Below are 20,132 nucleotides of genomic sequence, written 5' to 3'. Positions count from 1 at the left end.
TATTACCACAGATGACTGAAAATCGACAGTTTTTTTCTAGCACCTTGATATTTTTAAGTTGATTGCGATGCTACGTTAAAAAAATACACCGATGGTTATTCAAAACTTCTAAATTACATCAAATAATAAAAGAAACTGAATGCATTCAAGTCTTTCGTTCTTTTTCATAAACATAGACGTTGCAAACATAGAAATGATATTTCGACCTTGAAAAAAAATGATTTTCTGACTGGAACTCCGTTGTAAGCTGTCGTCTACCTCCTTTATCGCCCCACCACTCCCAATTTTACAATTTTGCAGCTGCAGCAGCTGGGTCCCTTCTGCAGCAGGCCCCCAAACCAGCAGCAGAGGCAAGGGAGGCTTGCTTGCCCCCAAGCCACGCCCTCAACTCCCAGCCTGCCTTTCACTGGAGCTTCTCCAGCATTATAAAGCCATTGTGCAGAAGCCTCGCCTCGTCTCGTCTGTGCTCCTCCAACAAACTCCCGTCTTTATTGGTCCCCGACTTTTTTTTGGCAGCCACTATGAGGGAGATCGTGCACATCCAAGCCGGCCAGTGCGGCAACCAAATCGGTGCCAAGGTAAGAAATAACGGCAAGTGAGGGGAAAATAAAAAAATCTGGTATTCTAACAAGTGGCCCGTTTCGATATTTTTGAACGTGGGAAAACGGGCTTAATTTATGCAAATGGTGGACAAAGGGCTCGCTCAACAAAAGAAATGAAGAATGTAACATCACACTTGCACGCCAAAAAAAAAAAGAAGCAATGGCACGCAGTCTTTTGTTTTAATAATGCCATTGTGCAGTGCGGTGTCATGGAGGGTGGGTGTGGAACGTATAACGGGTACACTTGTCTATTGGGGCATGTCTCTTTGTCTGCCTGCCTGCCTGCCTGTGTGGAAACGAAAGAAATGCTGAAGAATTGTCAAGTCTTTTCGTCGTCTATTCCTCCCTTTGTTCTGCTTTCTTTTTACATTTCCGCCCACAAACGTGCTGGTGATTTTTTTTTTTTTTCCCTGTCTTTGCTACTTCTAGGACTAATCAATAATTGGCATCGATTGGATTTGTATTTGTGAGGGCTGCAGCAGATGGTTCAGGCTATCAGCTGCTGGCAAGTATGGGTGTGGCATGTATATTAGGAAGACAAAGCAGGGGGAAAAAAAGACTATCAAAATGACGACAAAACTCGTTTTTTCGGATAGTGTTATCTGTTGATATATTGATTGAAAATATCAATGTTGCTTTTCTTGGCACAATAGTTAAGCACATGACATCATTGTGCTTGAGGGCCACACGTCTGCTTGGCAACCAAGGCAACAAATTCTTAGAAGAACCTCCCATTCATTTACACAAACGTTGCCATTTTTTATTCGCCGCATCATTTTTATACTTATGTACATTTGGGCTTTCTTAGGATTAATTTAAATTTTAAAAAGAAACGTTTATAAGCTAAGGTATAATATATGAACACGCAGAAATGAATGATTTGGATTTAGGTTGATGGCAATCAAAAATAAAATTCAAAGTGTATATATGTAAAAAGCAATAAAAATGGAAATTTACATGGAACACGATGCCCTTCGGTCGCTATCCTGCATGCTTTTGCTGTTTCCCTTGTCCAACGCAGCTGATTCAAATGATCTTTATCAGCGGAAGGCTTCCACTGAGCCTTTTGTGTACACAATGTAATGTCTTGTTTACAATCAATAGTTTTTCTTCGTCAAAAGAAAATTTCGGGTGAAAAAAAATATGGATCATACCCTATCAATATGGGATTTTCGATACCACTTTTTTGTTGTTTTTCCCCTACCAGTACCACAAGTACTTTTGATAACCTCTCAAAATAAAGGAGAAAACAAAATATATATAAATAAAACCCGGTATCTACCTGATCATGATCCTTAGTATCTGTACTAGCCCATCCCTAATTATTAGGGATTTTTGATGCCACTTTTTTTCTCTGTGGCCCACAAGCTAAAACGTGTGACAACCCTGCACCTAATATAGATGTATATATTCCAATGTAGCATCTCTCCTTAGTTTTTTCTTTTTAATTAACAGCAGTCTCCTAATTCATTAATTCTATACTAGTTTTCGGCTGCCATCATATGTACCGATACTTTGAAATAGGTTTCGGTATCGGCCTGATACAGATACATGGTATCAGTACTTGCCCATTCCTAATTATTTTGTTTCATAACAATCCATGCCTTAGCTTTGTCATTACTGTTTTTTTTTTGTCAGATTGATTAAAAAATAAACAGATTACGGAGGAAAAAAACGAATATATATCAATTTATGATCCATCTGAATTATACCTCCCTCAATCGAATTTTCGGCGATGCTGCGTTCAGGAATGGAGGAAACAGCTGATGCTCACTGCATGGTGGGTGAAGTCACCGCTTTCCAAATTCAATTTCACCCTAGCTAATCGTCTCATGGCTCCGCCATGCCAGAACCAAATCGTTACCACAGAAATCTTTCTAGCGTTTGGCCGTCCTAGCGCCGATGTCCACCGCGCCTTTTGATTGACACAATGGCTGAAGTGGGTCAGGGTGTGGCATCGCGGCTTTGCCGCTTATTGTCCTCCTCCTTTGGCCGGCCGCCCCTCATATTAAGGTCACTTTTTTTTTTTAAACAGACCTCCCAATCTCTCATTGCGACCTGCTTATCCAGATTGCTCTAAATCCTGCGTCTGCCGCCCCCCCCCTTAAAAAAGTGAGGCTCTATGATAGAGCGAAGGAAAGTTGGAAGATCTCTCTTTGCAAATAGCAAATTGCTTGCATCAACAGTTCCACTGGCTCGGAGGGATTTAAAGCACACAAGTGTGGTCTTTTAAAGGGGGGGGGGGAAGAAAGGGGGGTACAAAGCATCACAGATCTCGATACAATCGGCGTCTTCAGCTTGACGTTTATTTTTAGTCGAAGGATGAGTCGCTTCTTTGTGCCGTCTCCTTTGGCCAGTTGGGAAAGAAGTGGCCAGTCATCAGTCTGTGACTCCCAACTGGATGGGCTTTAAACTGCTCAATAGAAGGAGGGATCGTCCTGCACTTTTGCCCCCCCCCCCCCCACGCCCGACGCGAACGCTCCCGTTTTTCTCGTCCAGGCTCGCCCCCTCCCGTCCCCCTAGTGACTCGAACGCCGCCGCTTGTTGTATTTGTGTTGAGGCGAGGGTCATGTGACGCTCCGCTCGGCGCGCGTGTGTCTGCAGTTCTGGGAAGTGATCAGCGACGAGCACGGCATCGACCCAACGGGGACCTACCATGGAGACAGCGACCTCCAGCTGGACAGGATTAGCGTCTACTATAACGAGGCCACAGGTTACAACACTTTTTTTTTGTGTCTCAAATATGCATACAAAAACGAAACAATGTCTTTTTTTTTATGCTTTTAAGTACGATTGATGTGAAAGAACGTCAAGGACTAATGACGTCAATTGTTTGGGAGTTAGAAAAGGTTTGCGAAAACAAAATAACACACTAACTTTGGTCACTGTTCAAAATTGGCTAGCAGGTTTTTTTTTGTTGTATTAACTGGAAGCATTTCTCTATATGAGCGCAGGGGAAAAAGTAGTATAGCAGGTGTTTTTATTTTATTTTTTAAAGTTGTTTTTTTTTTCTCCAATATGGGTAGAATTTTTTTCTCTTTTTTTTCCTCCATAATATTGGTGGCATTCTTTTTAAATGGACATGGAAAAAATAGGGAAAAAAATAGTAAATATATCAAATAAAATATATAAAATAATATATATATAAAATGTATATAAAAATAATAATAAAATAATAAATAGTCAGACTGCTCAAAATTGGTTACTTTTTTTCATAGGCAGCATTTGTATAAATGAGCGAAAAAGGGTTAGGCTAACAAGTTCTTTGCTTTTGTTTTTTTTCATTAAGGCAATTTTTTTTAAAGGAGCGTAGAAAAGGTTTGAGCATAAAAATCAAAACACTAACGAGTCAGATTGCTCAAACGCTACATGTTTTCAAATAAAAAGCAAATTAGTTGGAACATAAAGCAACGTCTAAATTTGTGTATTTTAAGTTTCTTACGGATGTGCATTGTCATTACTGTCTGTTATGATCCATCCGTTTCTGAATTTGTAGTAAATTGAATTTAGGTTAGGTTAGCAGCAGATTTGCGGGGGGCGGGATTGAGAACAGAGGGAGGATTCACAGCATGGGAGCAGCGACTCCCGCATCCTTTTGTGTCTGTCTTGTTTTGTGTTCCATGACTGAGCTGTTTTGTGGGCTTCCCTCTTTTCTTGCTGCCGCAGGAGGGAAATATGTCCCCCGCGCCATTTTGGTGGACCTGGAGCCCGGCACCATGGACTCAGTCAGATCCGGGCCTTTCGGACAGATCTTCAGGCCTGACAATTTTGTCTTTGGTGCGTGTGTTGAGGAACGCATTTAACATTACTCGTATCCAGTAGTTCTACTGAGTTTGCTAGCAAGATTTTAGCACTAATGTTATATCCATAGCCGCTATCTTGGTACACAAAAAAAAAATGGGTTAAAAATAACCCAACCAAAGCTTTTTGTCATCAATTTTTTTTTCTATATATAAGCAGAACAAGCTAATCTTTGTTTTTATATGAAAACGGGGGATACAAAACAACCCAATTTTGGTGACTATAGTATTTTGACCCAACATTTTGGTTTAAGTGATGAAACCCCCCAAAAATTAGTATTAAAAAAAACTAGTATTAAAATCCCAAATGTTTGCTAATTTAGGACATAAATCACTAAATGCAATTGATTTTCAAGTGAAACCTGTAAAATATCTTCTTTTTTTCTATAATATTCAAACAGTTGGGTTAAAAACCAAAATATTGTCACCTAATTGGTGTCAATTTTACCCAACTTTCTGGATTTTTTTGCACAAAACTTCAAAATATGAGTTTTATACATGGCAACCTAAAAATGTTCTTTTATACCAAAAAAAAAAAAAAAAAGAAAATGATGTCTGTTTTGGGACCCTCGAGTGGATTATTTAACTGCAACTGTTTTTATTGTGCAAAATTCATCTCACGCTTAAACAGTTGACGTTTATTTATTTTTTCTCCCCTCAAGTAAGTAAAAAAATGAAAAAGACACAATTGGTTTGAACCCAGTCGCGTCTGGTCCCTTTTTGACCCACAATTACTTAGATCAGCAACCGAGCAGTCACGAGCGATGGGAATATCTCAACCGTGCTGTCGTGTAGGTCAGAGCGGTGCCGGAAACAACTGGGCCAAGGGTCACTACACGGAGGGTGCCGAGCTGGTGGACTCGGTCCTGGATGTGGTGCGCAAGGAGTCCGAGAGCTGCGACTGCCTGCAGGGCTTCCAGCTCACGCACTCTCTCGGCGGAGGAACCGGGTCGGGGATGGGAACCCTTCTCATCAGCAAGATCCGCGAGGAATACCCTGATAGGATCATGAACACCTTCAGCGTTGTGCCTTCCCCCAAGGTGAGAATGGAACAAGTTCTGTAGCATTTTTGCTACGGCAGCGATCGCTGGGGCGCGACTCATTTTCACCTTTTGAGCTTTTTAATTGACATTTTATTTTTTAATGAAAATATCCCCAAAAAATTTACTGAGATTGGTGTATTAACATAAAATAACTCACCATTTCCTTTATTATATAAATTGCTGGGCTCCCGTATGTGTTATAATTTATTTAGATTCTTAAAACTGCTGGAATATCGGCATCACAGTGTAATTGCTACGGCCCAGCGTGACTTTTCCACAATGTCTAGATCAGTGGTCCTCAAAGTGGGGTTCGCGTGAAATAATTTGGGTGTTTTGGAACGGATTTAGTTTAGTTTTTAACATTTAGATTTGTGCCTTATTCTGCTTAGTCTGTTTTTTGGCGCCGCCTCTGGCCACCGTTGATATTGCAACGTCTAACTGTCAGGGCTGTCAAACTCATTTTTATCGTGGGCAATTTTTATTTCCTAAACTTCAGTACAGCTGAAAAGTAACAAATATACTTGTCATTTAATGAATAAAAAGGGCACTTGGGTTAAATTTTTTGTTTTTTCGCAAACATTTACAATAGGGGTCATTGGAAAATGTGTTTCTAAAAGGGGTCCCTGACGCCAAAAGGTTTGAGAACATGATCCTAATTTCGCCCCCTCCCCCCACAGGTGTCCGACACTGTGGTGGAGCCCTACAACGCCACTCTGTCGGTCCACCAGCTGGTGGAGAACACGGACGAGACCTACTGCATCGACAACGAGGCGCTTTACGACATCTGCTTCCGCACGCTGAAGCTGACCACGCCCACTTACGGCGACCTCAACCACCTGGTCTCCGCCACCATGAGCGGCGTCACCACGTGCCTGCGCTTCCCGGGCCAGCTCAACGCCGACCTGCGCAAGCTAGCCGTCAACATGGTGCCCTTCCCCCGCCTGCACTTCTTCATGCCCGGCTTCGCGCCCCTCACCAGCCGGGGCAGCCAGCAGTACCGCGCGCTCACCGTCCCCGAGCTGACGCAGCAGGTGTTCGACGCCAAGAACATGATGGCGGCGTGCGACCCGCGCCACGGCCGCTACCTGACGGTGGCCGCCGTCTTCCGCGGCCGCATGTCCATGAAGGAGGTGGACGAGCAGATGCTCAACGTGCAGAACAAGAACAGCAGCTACTTCGTGGAGTGGATCCCCAACAACGTGAAGACGGCGGTGTGTGACATTCCCCCCCGCGGCCTCAAGATGGCCGTCACCTTCATCGGCAACAGCACGGCCATCCAGGAGCTGTTCAAGCGCATCTCCGAGCAGTTCACCGCCATGTTCCGCCGCAAGGCCTTCTTGCACTGGTACACGGGCGAGGGCATGGATGAGATGGAGTTCACCGAGGCCGAGAGCAACATGAACGACCTGGTGTCGGAGTACCAGCAGTACCAGGACGCCACGGCCGAGGAGGAGGGAGAGTTTGAGGAGGACGCCGAGGAAGACGCTTAAGACCGCGACCGCCGCTTACGTCGCCGGGGGAGACCGGATAGTTTCAAGCAGTTCTAGAATCCGATTCTGTTAGACGATGTTAGTGTCCACAAGTCATTCGCTTCCAATAAAGTAGTTCAAACGAGAAGCTGCCGTCTCTTCATTCCTTCGCCGGTTAATCTGCAGAACGACGCTAACCACCACAAAAAAAAAAAAATAGCGCCGTAATCTTCTCATACTGACCGGTATTGAAATTCTGCATGTAAATGGCGGCCCTTAAAAGGTTAAAGGTCATTATAGTGATGTTTTTAATGTTCCACATATGCATGTGCACAGTTCTTGTTTTGGTTTTTCTTCACCTGATTGGACCCATTTCTTTGTAAAACCCCGCCTCTTGCTGTAGAGGTGCCACGCCCCTTTCATGACAGTCCAAGTACAGTGAGAGGACTTTGCTGCATTGCAGTTGAAGGTGTGGCTAAGCCAAAAATTTGTCTCTGCCATTAAACGTTTGGCCCCACCCACATGGAGGCTAATATGTTCTCAATATTTTTATGGCTTAAACTACATCCTTGTCTGTAATGTGGTACTGCATTAATTCCACTAAGGTCTATGTAGAGAACATCTTTTGATAGCATCACGCTCAAAACCAAGATGGACCCCGTTTTCAGGACCCCACAACACACTTTACTTACACTTCCATTGCTTCTGTTCACCTAGAATGGACATTGTTTCTAGTAAATCATTATTTTTTTTTATATTTGATCATTTCTCACACACTAAGGTAGTTGGGCCCATTGGTTCCAAAATGTAGATCCTTTTTAGATGCCTCAGAGGGCCAAAAAAAATGATTTCATGATATTAAAGGGAAAAAAAAAATCTTTCCTGGCTCCAATGCTGCATTCATGGGCTGCAAGGCCTGATGTCATGAGAAAATTGAATGACTTCAGCACACATGGGCATCGTTTCCACTGACAACAGGCCAATATCATAGCGCTTTATTAAGCCATGTAATCGCTACTTTTTCTGCTTTGCTAGCAATATTTTGGTGACTGCATAACCCAGTCACAGTTACCATTTAGTATTATTTAAAAAAAGTACCAATTCTTATGAGTCGAAGTCATTATACAACAGTAAATTCCAAGTAAATATAGTTATTTTTTTAGGAGAAAAAAAAAACTAAACAGTACATAGGCGGCATGCGGAATGAACACTAGTGCGTTTTTTTGTACTTTCCCTTTAAGAAGCACGTGGCGCGAAACATATTCGTCTGACTCCTCACTTTGATCCAATGCGGAGACATGCCAATTCATAAGGAAGTGAAAATAACCAATGGCGATAGAGTATGAGAAGAGCGACAGTCACGTGAACCAATCACGCCAGTGTTTGACCCGTTCTGTTGGGCGTGATTTACTGGCACCCGGAAAATACGTTAAAAGTTGTTTATATTTTCTTTTCATTGACAACAGCGGGGTCGTGTGAGGCAAGTTTGCATCAATTACTACACTAGAGTGAAATTTCATCTCACGCATTTTAAGTTCAAATTTATGATTCTTAAACATGAACATGTGCTAGATTTCGCTGCTAATACCTTCCATCAATGGTTGCAGTGAATTTGCCTCGCGCATATTGTGCCGTAGTCATGTAGTGACGTTTGAGTCATTATCAGCTTGTTCGCAAACGTGTTGAAATCACACGATTTCGGACAATAAATCTACACATCTGCTCTGCTAACTTTCAGCCAGGAGTCGATTGCCGTTTTTGCTAACGTTAGCATCACATTATTGACTTGCTGAAACGTGCTAAGAAGAAAGTAACAATAGGAAGTGAAATGTGTGATTATGTTTGTCAGACGACCTGATTCTCGGTGAGGAATGGACGCCACTCAGGTCGTCAACGACTCCCTCCTCGAGTCAGATGAGGAGGAAACGGAAGAGAAGACAAACGAGCGACGGCGACCTTTAGCCAAACTGTGCATCTTGAAGAATGACCATGTTCCTGAAGGAGGTAATAGGCAATAGCTTCAAAATATATCCTCCTCACAGCCACTGTTGTGTCCATTTTGTCCCAGCAATCATCATTGGAAAGACCAGAATGTCCTCTACTGAGCACACTAGGACTTAGTTGAGTAGCTCCAATCAGTCAAAAAAAGAAAAACAAAGGCCCACTACTGTGGGCACTAAAGAAGATGCAGCCTTGTGGATTTTTGTGCAGTTTTTACTTCTTGACATTGTGTTTAAAAATATTAATGAATGTTTTTGCACTTGAGTCTTAGTCACAACATATTGATGATTTGCCGACACCGAATCCCGATCTGCTTACTCAGCAATGTACTTAGGATAGAAAATAAGTATCCAAATGGCCTTACAATGTCCAATGTTTTGCCTCTATAACACAAAGTAGCCAGTAGCTGACGATGCACTTCTTTCCTACACAGAATATCCTCTTTTCATGGGGGATAACGTGCTTGGTCGTGACGCTGGCACCTGCACGCTGCCCCTACTGGCGCCCTCCGTGTCCAAACAGCACGCCAGCATCCGCATCTCCGTCCATCATAGACGAGGATCCCGCAGCGGAGTGGACATAGAGGCCGTGGTGAAAGACTTGGGCAGCATGAACGGCACCCGCATCGGCCGCGTCAAGTTGATCCCCAACATATCCTACCCCCTAAGCGAGGGGAACCGTCTGCTCATGGCGGACATGCCGTGTCAGTATCTCAGGATCAGAGACGCGAATGAAGACGCCGGGGCTTGGATGTCTGGCGACGGTGGCAGTTTATTGGGGGATTCCTTAGACGGGACAGATGGCATCAAGGTGATGTCCCAAGCTTCAGCTAAGATTTCACAGCAGAAAAAGCCTGCACAGAACAGATGTCTGTCCTTTGAGAGCACCCCAGTCCAGCTGCAGGGGACTCTGGTCCCGGAATCAGAGTCGGACTCGGATGATGAGAGGCCAAGAACCAGAGAATGCGGGCGCAAGTTTCAAGGTATGATTTGTTGATCCGTTAATATCCATCTCAGGAGGCTTGCCTTTTTGCTCTTGACTGAAAATGACGTCGCAGTTGCTCAGATTATGAACATCACATGACCAAACCTAGAAAACAGCTGAGCTGTGATTGGCTCTTACCCGAGCAACTGTGACGTTATTTCCATGCAAATGCTCGTGACGCAACGGCCGTCCCCGATATTTATCAGATTGCTATGTTTAGACTAGTGAAGCCGCATAGAACATATTTGGGGTGACTTACCCTTTTTAATTCATCATCAGAGCTCCTGCATCGTGGTGTCTATCTCTTCATATTTTCCCTGGGTTCTTGCAGGGTCACATTCCAGCACCACCAGATCAACTTGTGTCAGTCCAGCAAACAAAACCATCCCTGAAAGGTATATTTTACTGTTCTTATTTATTTTATTTTTCTAAATAAAGATATGTTTCCAATCTATGGCCCGGGGTCATTTATGGCCCATCATCAATTATCAGCGGCCCATGACTAAATCTAAATTTAGCAAGGCCTGCAAGACAAGTTAAAAAAAAAGATAAAATTATAACTTTGTGAGTACCATTGGCAATAAAATAACTATGCCCATTGAAGTGTGAATTACATTTTAGTTGTGACATGGGAAACAAAACAGTCCACTTTTTTGCGGCATTTACTCAAAATGTATTTTCACACGGCTGACCGTGCTATTCACAAAAAACGAATAAAAAGATTTGATGGTGGACAGCACAAGAAGTGTTGAATATAAAAAAAAAATCCTAATTTGCTTCACCCCCTTTAACGAAAGCCTTGATGTAGCAGTTTGTTCTTTTTTTTTAATAACTGTCTTAAATTACTAATTTATATAAACTTTGTATAATTGCTGTGGTGATTTTTTTTTTACCATGTTTGCAAGTTAAATTAAAACTAAATAACATGGTCTTTCTTCTATTCATCTGTGGTCCTCAGAGGTTTGATTTTATATGGTATTTCTACATTTCTTCTATGATATGTCTGAGTTAACTTGGAGTTGCGAGTCAAAGACGTGAGGCTTGACATGGACTTGGCCTTAGAGACCTGTTCCCATCCCTGATAGCGTCTTATCAAATAAATGTGTATGGACAGCTACAAAAACAAGAACCTGCAGCCTAATGCTCATGTAGAGGAAGTTAAAGCGTCCTCTTTATCTGGCCAATAATCTGTGTCCTTTCCATAGTCCCTATTGTGAGGATGGAACTCCTGTCACGCCGTCGTCATCAACCAGAGAGAACCCTCGCGGGCATGTCACTTTCAGCAAAGATGAGCCGGACGCGGATGTCAGGGGACAGCAGAAAAAGGACTCGCTTACAATTGTGGATGACAGTGATGAAGAGGAGGCAGGCGTGGTGGAAAACGGCCAAGCGCGGGGAAGAGAACAGCTGAAAAACAAGGCCGGCTTCACTGAGGAGGAGTCGTTGCAACTGTCCACAAGCACGGGCTCCCCACATGCCTTCCCTAAATTGAACATGGACAGCGACACTGACTTGGAGGAGGATGGCGGCGAGGGGGAACCGGTACCCGACCCCAAGCCCAATGCTGTGTGCTTCCATTTGGACAGTGACACAGATGTAGATGAAGATGACGCGTCTGCGCCTCCCGCGCACCCTAAAGGAGGTGACAGCCAGCCTGACACGCCCCCTAAAAAAACAGATGCGGCTCCTCCGCCGCTGTCGGACGACTTCCATCTCGAAAGCGACACGGATGTGGACGAGGAGCCCGTCGACAGGGAAACGGCCGCGATCGGGGACGTTTCGGAATCGGATGACGAGCGGGCTCTTAATGCACGGGCAAATGTTTGTGATTCAGCTGCGGGATCAAGTGAACATACTCGCTCGTCACCTGTCTCCACCGCTCCCTCCTCAGCCACTTGCGGTATCGCCGCAGCAACTGCTCAGGCCGAGTCTGACTCGGACACTGACTTGGATGAGCCCAGTGCGCCCCCTGTTGCCCAAGACAGTGATACGGATGTGGAAGCGGAGAAAATGACAACATCCGGTGCGCACCCTCCGCATCAGCAAAACTGCTCGACCCCTGTGCAACTGCCAGGTATGTGCAATCCACCTCGAAAATGTTTTGTTGTTGCAAACGTCTTTTTTTTGTTTTTTGTGCATGTATTTTGCATACAATTTATTCATATCCTGCTACTCTGAAAACAGTTAATTTAAAACATCCAACACTGACCCAATATTTGGCTCGATTTGAATGACTCTTTGGGTTATTTATTAAAGAAAAATAAATTGAGGTTGTCCTCCACAAAATGACCCTTTTTTGGGGGCGTTATTTTGTGTAAAATAAGTATTAGGAATCAACCAAATTATAGGTTGATCCTTTAATTGAGTTTTTGATTGAGGAATATTACACAAGAGCAATTGATGTCGTACTCACTAATCATCATGAAATTCAGTTGCCGATTTGGTCATCATTCTCCCTAAGTAAAATCAAATGTCTTATTTTATTTAAAAGTTAAGTAGCTTTCCCAGAGGACCAGAAAAATCAGAATAACTACTGCTGAGGAGCCAAAATTGGAGGATTATGATCATTTTTGGCTCGAAACAATTGCCCGGTTAATAAAATAGTTGTCAATTCATTTGGTAGTCGATTCGTTGTTGATAAATCAGTTAATTTTGAAAGGTCTAGAATGATATCATTTAATTTGCTTTTCTTTAACTCTTGGATGACTTCAGGAGAAGTGGAGGAGATGGAGACCCAAGCCTTCTTCGCTCCCTCTCTGAATCAATTTGAATGTAAGTTATCGTTGAATCCCCCACAATTTCAACTCTTCTTTCTCCAGAGTGAAACTAATCGTTGCACTTTTTATTTGATTTTTCCATGGTAAGGTCCCAAGATAAACTGTAGCTTCTGGCTGGAAAACAGCTTTATTTGGCAACTCTTTGTGTGTTTCCAAGACAACGCTAAAGAAAAGCTATTCTTTTCTGTGACCTAGGCGGCTTAAACAGCATGGTGGGATCTGCAGCCTCGTCCTCGTGCTTGGACAGCCAGGACGAGGAGGACTTTGTTGTCGCCGAGACGCAGCCCTTCATCCTTCAGTCCCAAGAGCCGATCCGGACTTGCAACGTGGACGCCAGCAAAGCCTCAAGTGACGACGCGGAGGAACCGCCTGGCGGAGGAGCATTTTTCCAGCTGGGCTTGTCGGACAGCAGCCTTCAGAATCCCGCCCAAGCTCTGGCTCTGGAGAGCACCCAAGCTTTTGTCTCAGAAACGCAGACTTATGCAGACACGGCATCCCTTGGGAACGACTTCAACATGGAGGCTACCCAAGCCTACGAGGCGCCTGCCGGCAGTCGCAGGTTGTACGAGGGGAATCAGAAGACAAATCTCGCTTTGGAAGAAACGCAGAGCTTTCTTTCACAGCCTTCCAGCGAGTCTGAAGAAGAGCCAAAGGAAGAGCGTGAGACTGAATCTTTTGACCCACCCTCTTCTGCTTCCATTGCTTTGGCTGAAACCAAACTCACGAGCGCCTTCCAGGGAGACCAATCTCCAGCGGGAAACAAACCTGTCGCTCCCTTGAAACCAAAGCAGACTGCTAAAAAAGCTCATTTGAGCCAAGAGCATGATGAGGCATTGCAGACCGTTACCAAATCCCAAATCAGGGGTACAAGAGGAACCGAGGACACTCTTCCAGTCTTGCAAAAGCACCCGCAGCTTGAAGAAGCAAGACTTCCTTTTACTCCCATGGACAGCGTGGAAATTCAGCCTAAAGCTGCAGGTCAAACTGAAGAAAGTAATGGAGATAAAGCTCCGCTGGATGAAGTCATGCAACCCAATATTAGTTCTTACGGTTTGCCTGCTAATCGTCAGTCTTTCAGTTTAGCTCCAACGCAGCCTATGGCTTTAAGTGAAAGTGAGGATGAGGACTCGATTCCAGTTTTGGCGGAAGGACAAGTGCGGCTTGATAAACGAGTGCAACCCATTAGGGGCACGGACCGTTTGGCTGCTGATCGGCAGCCTTTGAGTTTAGCTCCGACGCAGCCCATGGCTTTAAGCGACGACGACGAAAGCGATGAGGACCCGATTCCAATTTCAAAGCGTTCACCTGCTGACGGTCCGCCTTTAAGTTTAGCCGCAACACAGCCAATGGCTACAAGTGACGATGACGAAAGTGAAAATGAGGACCCGATTCCAGTTTTGACGGAAGAAAACGTACGGCTTGATGAAGAAATGCAGCCCGATGCGAGTTCTTACAGTTTGCGGGCAAACCGTCAGACTTTTGGTTTAGCCGCAACCCAGCCGATGGCAACAAGCGAAAGCGAGGAAACCGACATCGAAGACTCAAGCAAACCTAACGAAGAGACGCAACCCGATACAAGTTCTTGCCTTGTTCCAACCCAGCCTCTAAGCATAGCCGCGACCCAACCTATGTCTCCACGTGAAAACGAGGAAAGCGATGAAGAGGAGGACTCTGTTCCGGTCTTGCGTAAAAAAAGAAAAACGAGGCGCCTGCAAAGCCATGACGAGTCGCAGTCCCTCAGCAGTACCCTTGAAATGACGTCAGACAGTTGGAATGATGCTAATCCAGCAAAGGACGGCGCTGAAGGCCAAAGCACCAATGAGGAACCTTCACCTGTGACTCCAATTCAAACGGAAGATGAGAAGACTCAGCCTAATCTCGATACCTTGTCCAACGCTGAATCGGGTCCTGCTCTAGTAGAAGAAGGGAAACGGCCGCTCGCGAATTCCAAAGCGTCTTCTGCCGGAACTCAGCTCACGGACACCTTTGAAGATGACGACCCCAACAGCGAAATCTTGATCCCTGGCTCGAGGAGAAAAAAAGCCAAACCCCTTCGAATCGAAGACGAGTCACAATCGCTCGGATGTTCTCAAGGGGAGGAAGGGGGGACCCGGAGTTCCTCGAGGAGCACCAACGAACCAGGAACTAGTATCGGTAACGATATCACAGCTGAAGAGCCGATTCGAGAGACGGAGGAGTCGAAAAAAAGACAAACGAGAAGCAGAGTGGGAAAGTCCAGGCCTGAGGGAGAGATCCAGACGCTGGAGAAAAACCTTCTTGAAGTCCAAAACAGAAAGCAAGAAAAACCTCAAGGTAAAAATGCACAGAGGGCAAGAAAGGGGATAGAAACACAAGTGGTGGAGGATCGAGAACGAAATCAGACACTGGAGACAGAAGCTAAAGAGGAAAAACCCCAAACCGCACAGCGAGATCGAAGAGCAACCAGAAGAACCATCGCAGCTCTTCCCTCAGCAGCTCCACTTCCTGGTGATGTCGCAGGCAAGAGGACCAGATTGCGCTCCAACTCTTCCAACTCCAGTTCAGAAATGTCCACGTCTGGCGCCCAGGGGCGTCGAGCCCGACGTTCCAAGACGTCCAGAGGGTCCGCCGCCGCACGACCATCGGAACAGGACAGTCGGGACAATTCTCCTCTTGGTGTGCTTTCCAGATCCAGCTCCACCAACTCTCTCGCCTCGGAGATGTCCTGCAGCAGCCTCGGCTCTCTGAGAGGTCGAGGTGGCGGGCGACGGGCAAGCGGGCGCAAAACCGAACCCGTGCCCAGCTTGGCCCCGCCCGTCTCTAGTCAGACTCCTCCTCCCAAGCCTTCACCACGGGGAGGTAGAAAGGCGGGCGTGTCCCCCGCTGACCCTCCCGATGAAAATGCGAAGGAGAAGCCTAATTCACTACAGGCAGCTGCCACTAGGGGGCGACGCCGAGCAAATGTAAAAGAACCCTCAAATGAGGAACCCGGGCACAGCTCTGGTCAGACTCCGCCTCCAAAGGCTGTGCCACGGAGAGGCAGAAAGACGAGCGCGTCCCCCACTGAGCTCGAGGACGAAAATGCAAAGAAGCCAAATTCACAACAGGCGGCTGCCACTAGGGGGCGACGCCGAGCAAACGTAGAGAAACCCTCAATTGAGGCGAGCAACTCCGCTGGTACAACAAACATCAGGGGCGGGGATCAGAAGACTGTGACAAGTGATGAAACTGAACCCAAAGGCAAGGGGGAAGGAAGGAAGAGACTGTTGAAGGCGGAAGCACAAGAAGAAAATCCAGAACCGAAGAGAAGAGCCAGAGCGCCACATGCTCAGGAGGCCAGGAGTGCAAAGGTCTCTCCCTGCAACACCACCAGCCAGGATGGAAGTGCGCCAAGAGCTGGTGCTTCTGTTGATAATGAGCAGGTAACTATACACATGTTTTCATGTTAGATTTGAGATGAAAATGAATTGAAATACATGTACTCAGAGATCTGATATTTAAGCCGCTATCTCATGATCGGTGGGCAGTAGGAGTTGGAATTAACATCTGAAGCAAGGGGCCCTCAAGGGCCGCTATTTTGCATGTTTCGCTACTCCAACACACCTGATTCAAATGATCAGCTCATCAGCCAGCTGAGCGAAAGCATGATAACGAGTGGGATAACTTGGATTAGCGTTGGAGGGTAGAAATATCCAAAACATTCTAGATAACGGCCCTTGAGCATCAGGTTTGAACACCCTGCTCTCATGTCGCATTTTATTCAGCAATTCCAGAAGATAGCTTGTGTAACGTCGTCTGTTTTCTGTCTCGTCTGCGGGAAAATAGCATCACAAATGACAGAACACGTCTGTGTAAAACTTAACAAAATAAAGTCATGCAATGTTATGCAAAAGAGATTTTAGCAAAAATTGCTTCATGTTCCAATCAATTTACTCTTAAGCTGAAAAGAAGCATGTCACAGCATGAAATTAGATTTGATTAGCTGATACCTGCAAAAACCTTCTTGAAATCTCATGTTCAAAGTGCCCTCATGTACCCCCGTGGATACTTTTAACTGCTAACCCTCAGAATTTTATCCTGTTTACTTGGTTCTCTACGTAAGCAGACCGTGTATTATCGCGGTGAATCAAAATAAACATTTGCACATATCTACTTTGATCAACTGACCGCCTCTAGTCTAGCTCCTCCCATTATCCAAAAAAAGTGTGTCCTACGCTTGAGGAAAAACAATAAGTGTCAAATGAATGACTTCCCAATTATTTTTTGATGTGTTGATGTTTACCTAGGCTCAGACGCCAATCGGCAGCAAGAGGCGAACGCGAGATGCTCCTGTGAAATGTTCCCCCGTGACTTCTCGCACGTCTTCCGCTTCCCTGCCGCCGGGCCGGCGAACACGTGACGCGCACCACGCTTACAAGGTTAGGCGATGATGTTGAGCGAATCTTCGCAGGTCTGCACCATTTGCGACTAGGCCACACAGATATAACATCATCTCTTTTATTTCTGACCTATACGCTGGGAAAATTGCATCACTGATTATAACGTGTGTCCATATAAACTTATAAATGATAATGGGTGTCTTTGTAAAACTTATAAATGATAATGGTCGCCCACATATTAAAAAAAAGGCATAAACGTTTGCGTAAAAGAGCCAATATAACGCAATTTTACTGTTCTTGCCAGAACGTTAAAAAATATGAAAAGATTGTAATGCCATCTGTGTCTGATTTAATAAACATTAGGAACATTGTTTCTAGTGATGTTTGCTAGTCATAATATTTTACTGGCGACTCCATGAGATAAATCGCGTGACATTGCTTTGCTAACGACAATACACATCTGTAGAAAAGGTGAGTAAATTTGGGCAACATTTTTCCAAAGAGCCACCATAACGCAAGTTACTTCATGTTCCAATTATTTTGCTCCATATTTGAAAAGACAACCTGTTTTCATCGTGGTATTAAAAAGGGTTTAAAACGTCTTATTTTTTTGTCGTGGGCTATATATGCTGTACGCTTTCAGCGTTTGTGATTGGGCGGAGTTGCCGGTTGAAATCACCCATGGCGCCGCCCACTCAGGTGCTGTTCACGGGCGTGGTGGACGAAGCCGGGGAGCGAGTGCTGACGGCTTTAGGCGGCGTCCTGGCCAACGGCGTCGCAGACATGAACTGCCTGGTGACCGACAGGGTGTGCAGGACCGTCAAGTTCCTGTGCGCGGTGGCCAAAGGAATCCCGATCGTCAACATGCAGTGGCTGGACAAGGTCGGTCACCCTCACAAATTCAAACATCCCGGCACGCGTGTCCAATAACGTTTCGGCGTTCCAGAGCGGCAAAGCCGGGAGCTTGCTGCCTCCCGACGCCTTCATCGTGAGCGATGCCGAGCAGGAGAAAAAGTTCAATTTCAGCCTGCAGGAGTCTCTGAGGCTCGCCGGCAGCAAGCCGCTCTTACAGGTGTGCTAACTTCTTCGTACTGAGTGGATTTTCTTTTTCTTCTGTCCCTCGCGGCCCTCCCTAGGGTTAATCTTGACGTTGGCTGAGGAGTTACGCTGTTTGGAGTGAGCCAGTTCCTTACTCCGCCCAGTTATCTGTCTATATTCATGATTATTAAGATCCCACTAGAGTTACATAGCTTATTGCAGCGCCTGACCCAAACGATGATTTTGGGCAGAAAAAAAACTGTTAGCATCAGGCAACCTAGAACATTTAATAAACGACAGACAGGAAGGAAGACAATTAGCTTTTTCCTCATGAGGAGAGCGGACAGGAACCTCTAGTTTAAGGGCTGGGGCTGTTTCCATACCATTGCACTTTAATAGGTGTCAATTATATGTGGATTTTCACTGTTTATGGGACAGTTTATTAAAAAAAAAAAGATCAATACAGGATTTGTTTACTCCATTGAGTTTTGATAGTTGTCAATTATACGTGGGTTTTTTCTATTCCTGGGCTGATTGATTATTAAAAAAAAAAGAACACTATAGCATGTTTCCTCCCGATTTAATTTCAATACATGCCAATTATATGTGAATTTTCACTATACGCTATCCACCAACTACATACAGTACAGTATATCCCCGATCATTTCCACTAATGAGCCGGCATGCTAACACAGGATGTAAACGGATTCGATGGGGCCACGCTTGCCACAGTGCTGAGTCAGCTAAAAGATTCTTCAATATCCTGACAAAAAAAAAAAAAAAAAAAGGGCCACACGAACATAAGAAGCACTCAGAGGGACGGCGTATCGATTTTTTTTGTCCTCTTCCAGGGCTACAAGATCCACATCACCAAGTCGGTAAAGCCCGAGCCAATCCAGATGAGAGACATCATTTCCTGCGGCGGCGCCACTTTTCTTCCTAAGATGCCTTCCTCACACAAGGTGCAAACTCAAATCCGGCTGAGGGATCCATTGACGTTTTATTATTTCCATTTTGACTTCCTGAATTACACACCTTGTATAATTAAGGAGACGTGCCTCATTGTGGAAAATGACCAGCGCTATCGCTAGCTTTTTCTGATCTTTGACATTGATAGTCGTCAATGGCGGTGAAGGAATTAATATAACCAATATAATCATAACTAATAACCTGAAAAGGGAGTGGAAAGAAGTCCCACACCGTCTTAATTTCTAAATATCGTTCTATCAAATAAATATTTTGTCCGCTCCCAACTCAGCCTGACACCTTGGTGATCTCCTGCCCGGAGGACTTGCGGCTTTGCCGCGCCGCCATCTCGGCGTCCATCCCGGTGGTCTCGGCAGAGTTCGTCCTTTCGGGGATCCTGCAGCACAAAGTGGACCTGGACGCGCACAAGCTGTCCGGCCCGCCGGACCGGCGGAGCAGGCGGGTGATGTAGCAGCCGCAAAAACCTTGAGACTTTCGTAAAAACTGAAAAACACTTTTATGTCGAATAATGACTTGATAATTATTTGCAAAATATTTCATGAAATTTCACATTCAAATAAATATTATTCACGCTTTGCCACATAAGTGTAATAGATGTCAGTTTGACTTTCTGGATTGTTTTACACAACCGGATGTATGTGTGTGTGTGTGTGTGTGTGTGTGTGTGTGTGTGTGTGTGTGTGTGTGTGTGTGTGTATATATGTGTGTGTGTGTGTGTGTGTGTGTATATATGTGTGTGTATATATATATATATGCGCCTTTTTCTAAGGTCCTAGACAATGAATTTTTCACTAGATTTCCCTTTCCCTTTCCATTTTGTGCATGTTGTTATTTTTTGCTCTTACATAAGTATCCCAGCTGTTGCTTTCGGTGTGAAAGGGGCTAATAACTCAACTTGACACTACAATTTTTTCCCTCCCTCCTCGTGGGACAACAAGCGCTCCCCATAAAGCGCCCACACTTCCCAATAACACGTACTTACACTAAGTACATTTTTGAAGCGAGCATTTTTTTTCAGGCCTGCCGGATGGGAATAATGACCCATTCATTACCCCCCCACCCCTCCATCGCCC

At 45.0% G+C, this 20,132-nt stretch overlaps 2 protein-coding genes across 2 annotated transcripts; both read left to right on the top strand.

Annotated features, from left to right (window-relative positions):
* The first annotated feature begins 408 nt into the window (after positions 1-408).
* tubb5 (tubulin, beta 5) lies at positions 409-7,062 on the top strand. The gene is made up of 5 exons (XM_088410616.1): positions 409-578; positions 3,207-3,315; positions 4,269-4,379; positions 5,198-5,442; positions 6,123-7,062. Exons 1-5 carry the CDS (start codon positions 522-524, stop codon positions 6,933-6,935), a joined length of 1,335 nt encoding a protein of 444 aa, XP_088266742.1. The 5' UTR covers positions 409-521; the 3' UTR covers positions 6,936-7,062.
* A 1,298-nt stretch (positions 7,063-8,360) lies between these two features.
* mdc1 (mediator of DNA damage checkpoint 1) lies at positions 8,361-19,650 on the top strand. Its single transcript, XM_088409651.1, has 12 exons — positions 8,361-8,394; positions 8,764-8,918; positions 9,349-9,897; positions 10,231-10,294; positions 11,105-11,973; positions 12,612-12,671; positions 12,872-16,077; positions 16,942-17,073; positions 17,734-17,916; positions 17,981-18,106; positions 18,924-19,034; positions 19,331-19,650. The coding sequence occupies exons 2-12, from the start codon at positions 8,786-8,788 to the stop codon at positions 19,508-19,510; spliced, it is 5,613 nt and encodes a 1,870-aa protein (XP_088265777.1). The 5' UTR covers positions 8,361-8,394; positions 8,764-8,785; the 3' UTR covers positions 19,511-19,650.
* Positions 19,651-20,132: the final 482 nt, after the last annotated feature.

The sequence above is a fragment of the Hippichthys cyanospilos genome, chromosome 3 (genome assembly GCF_059441005.1).
Source record: "Hippichthys cyanospilos isolate Australia breed blue-spotted pipefish chromosome 3, RoL_Hcya_1.0, whole genome shotgun sequence".
NCBI lineage: Eukaryota > Metazoa > Chordata > Actinopteri > Syngnathiformes > Syngnathidae > Hippichthys > Hippichthys cyanospilos.
Note: the sequence above shows the minus strand (reverse complement) of the source record. Positions and strands in the feature narration are given on the sequence as shown.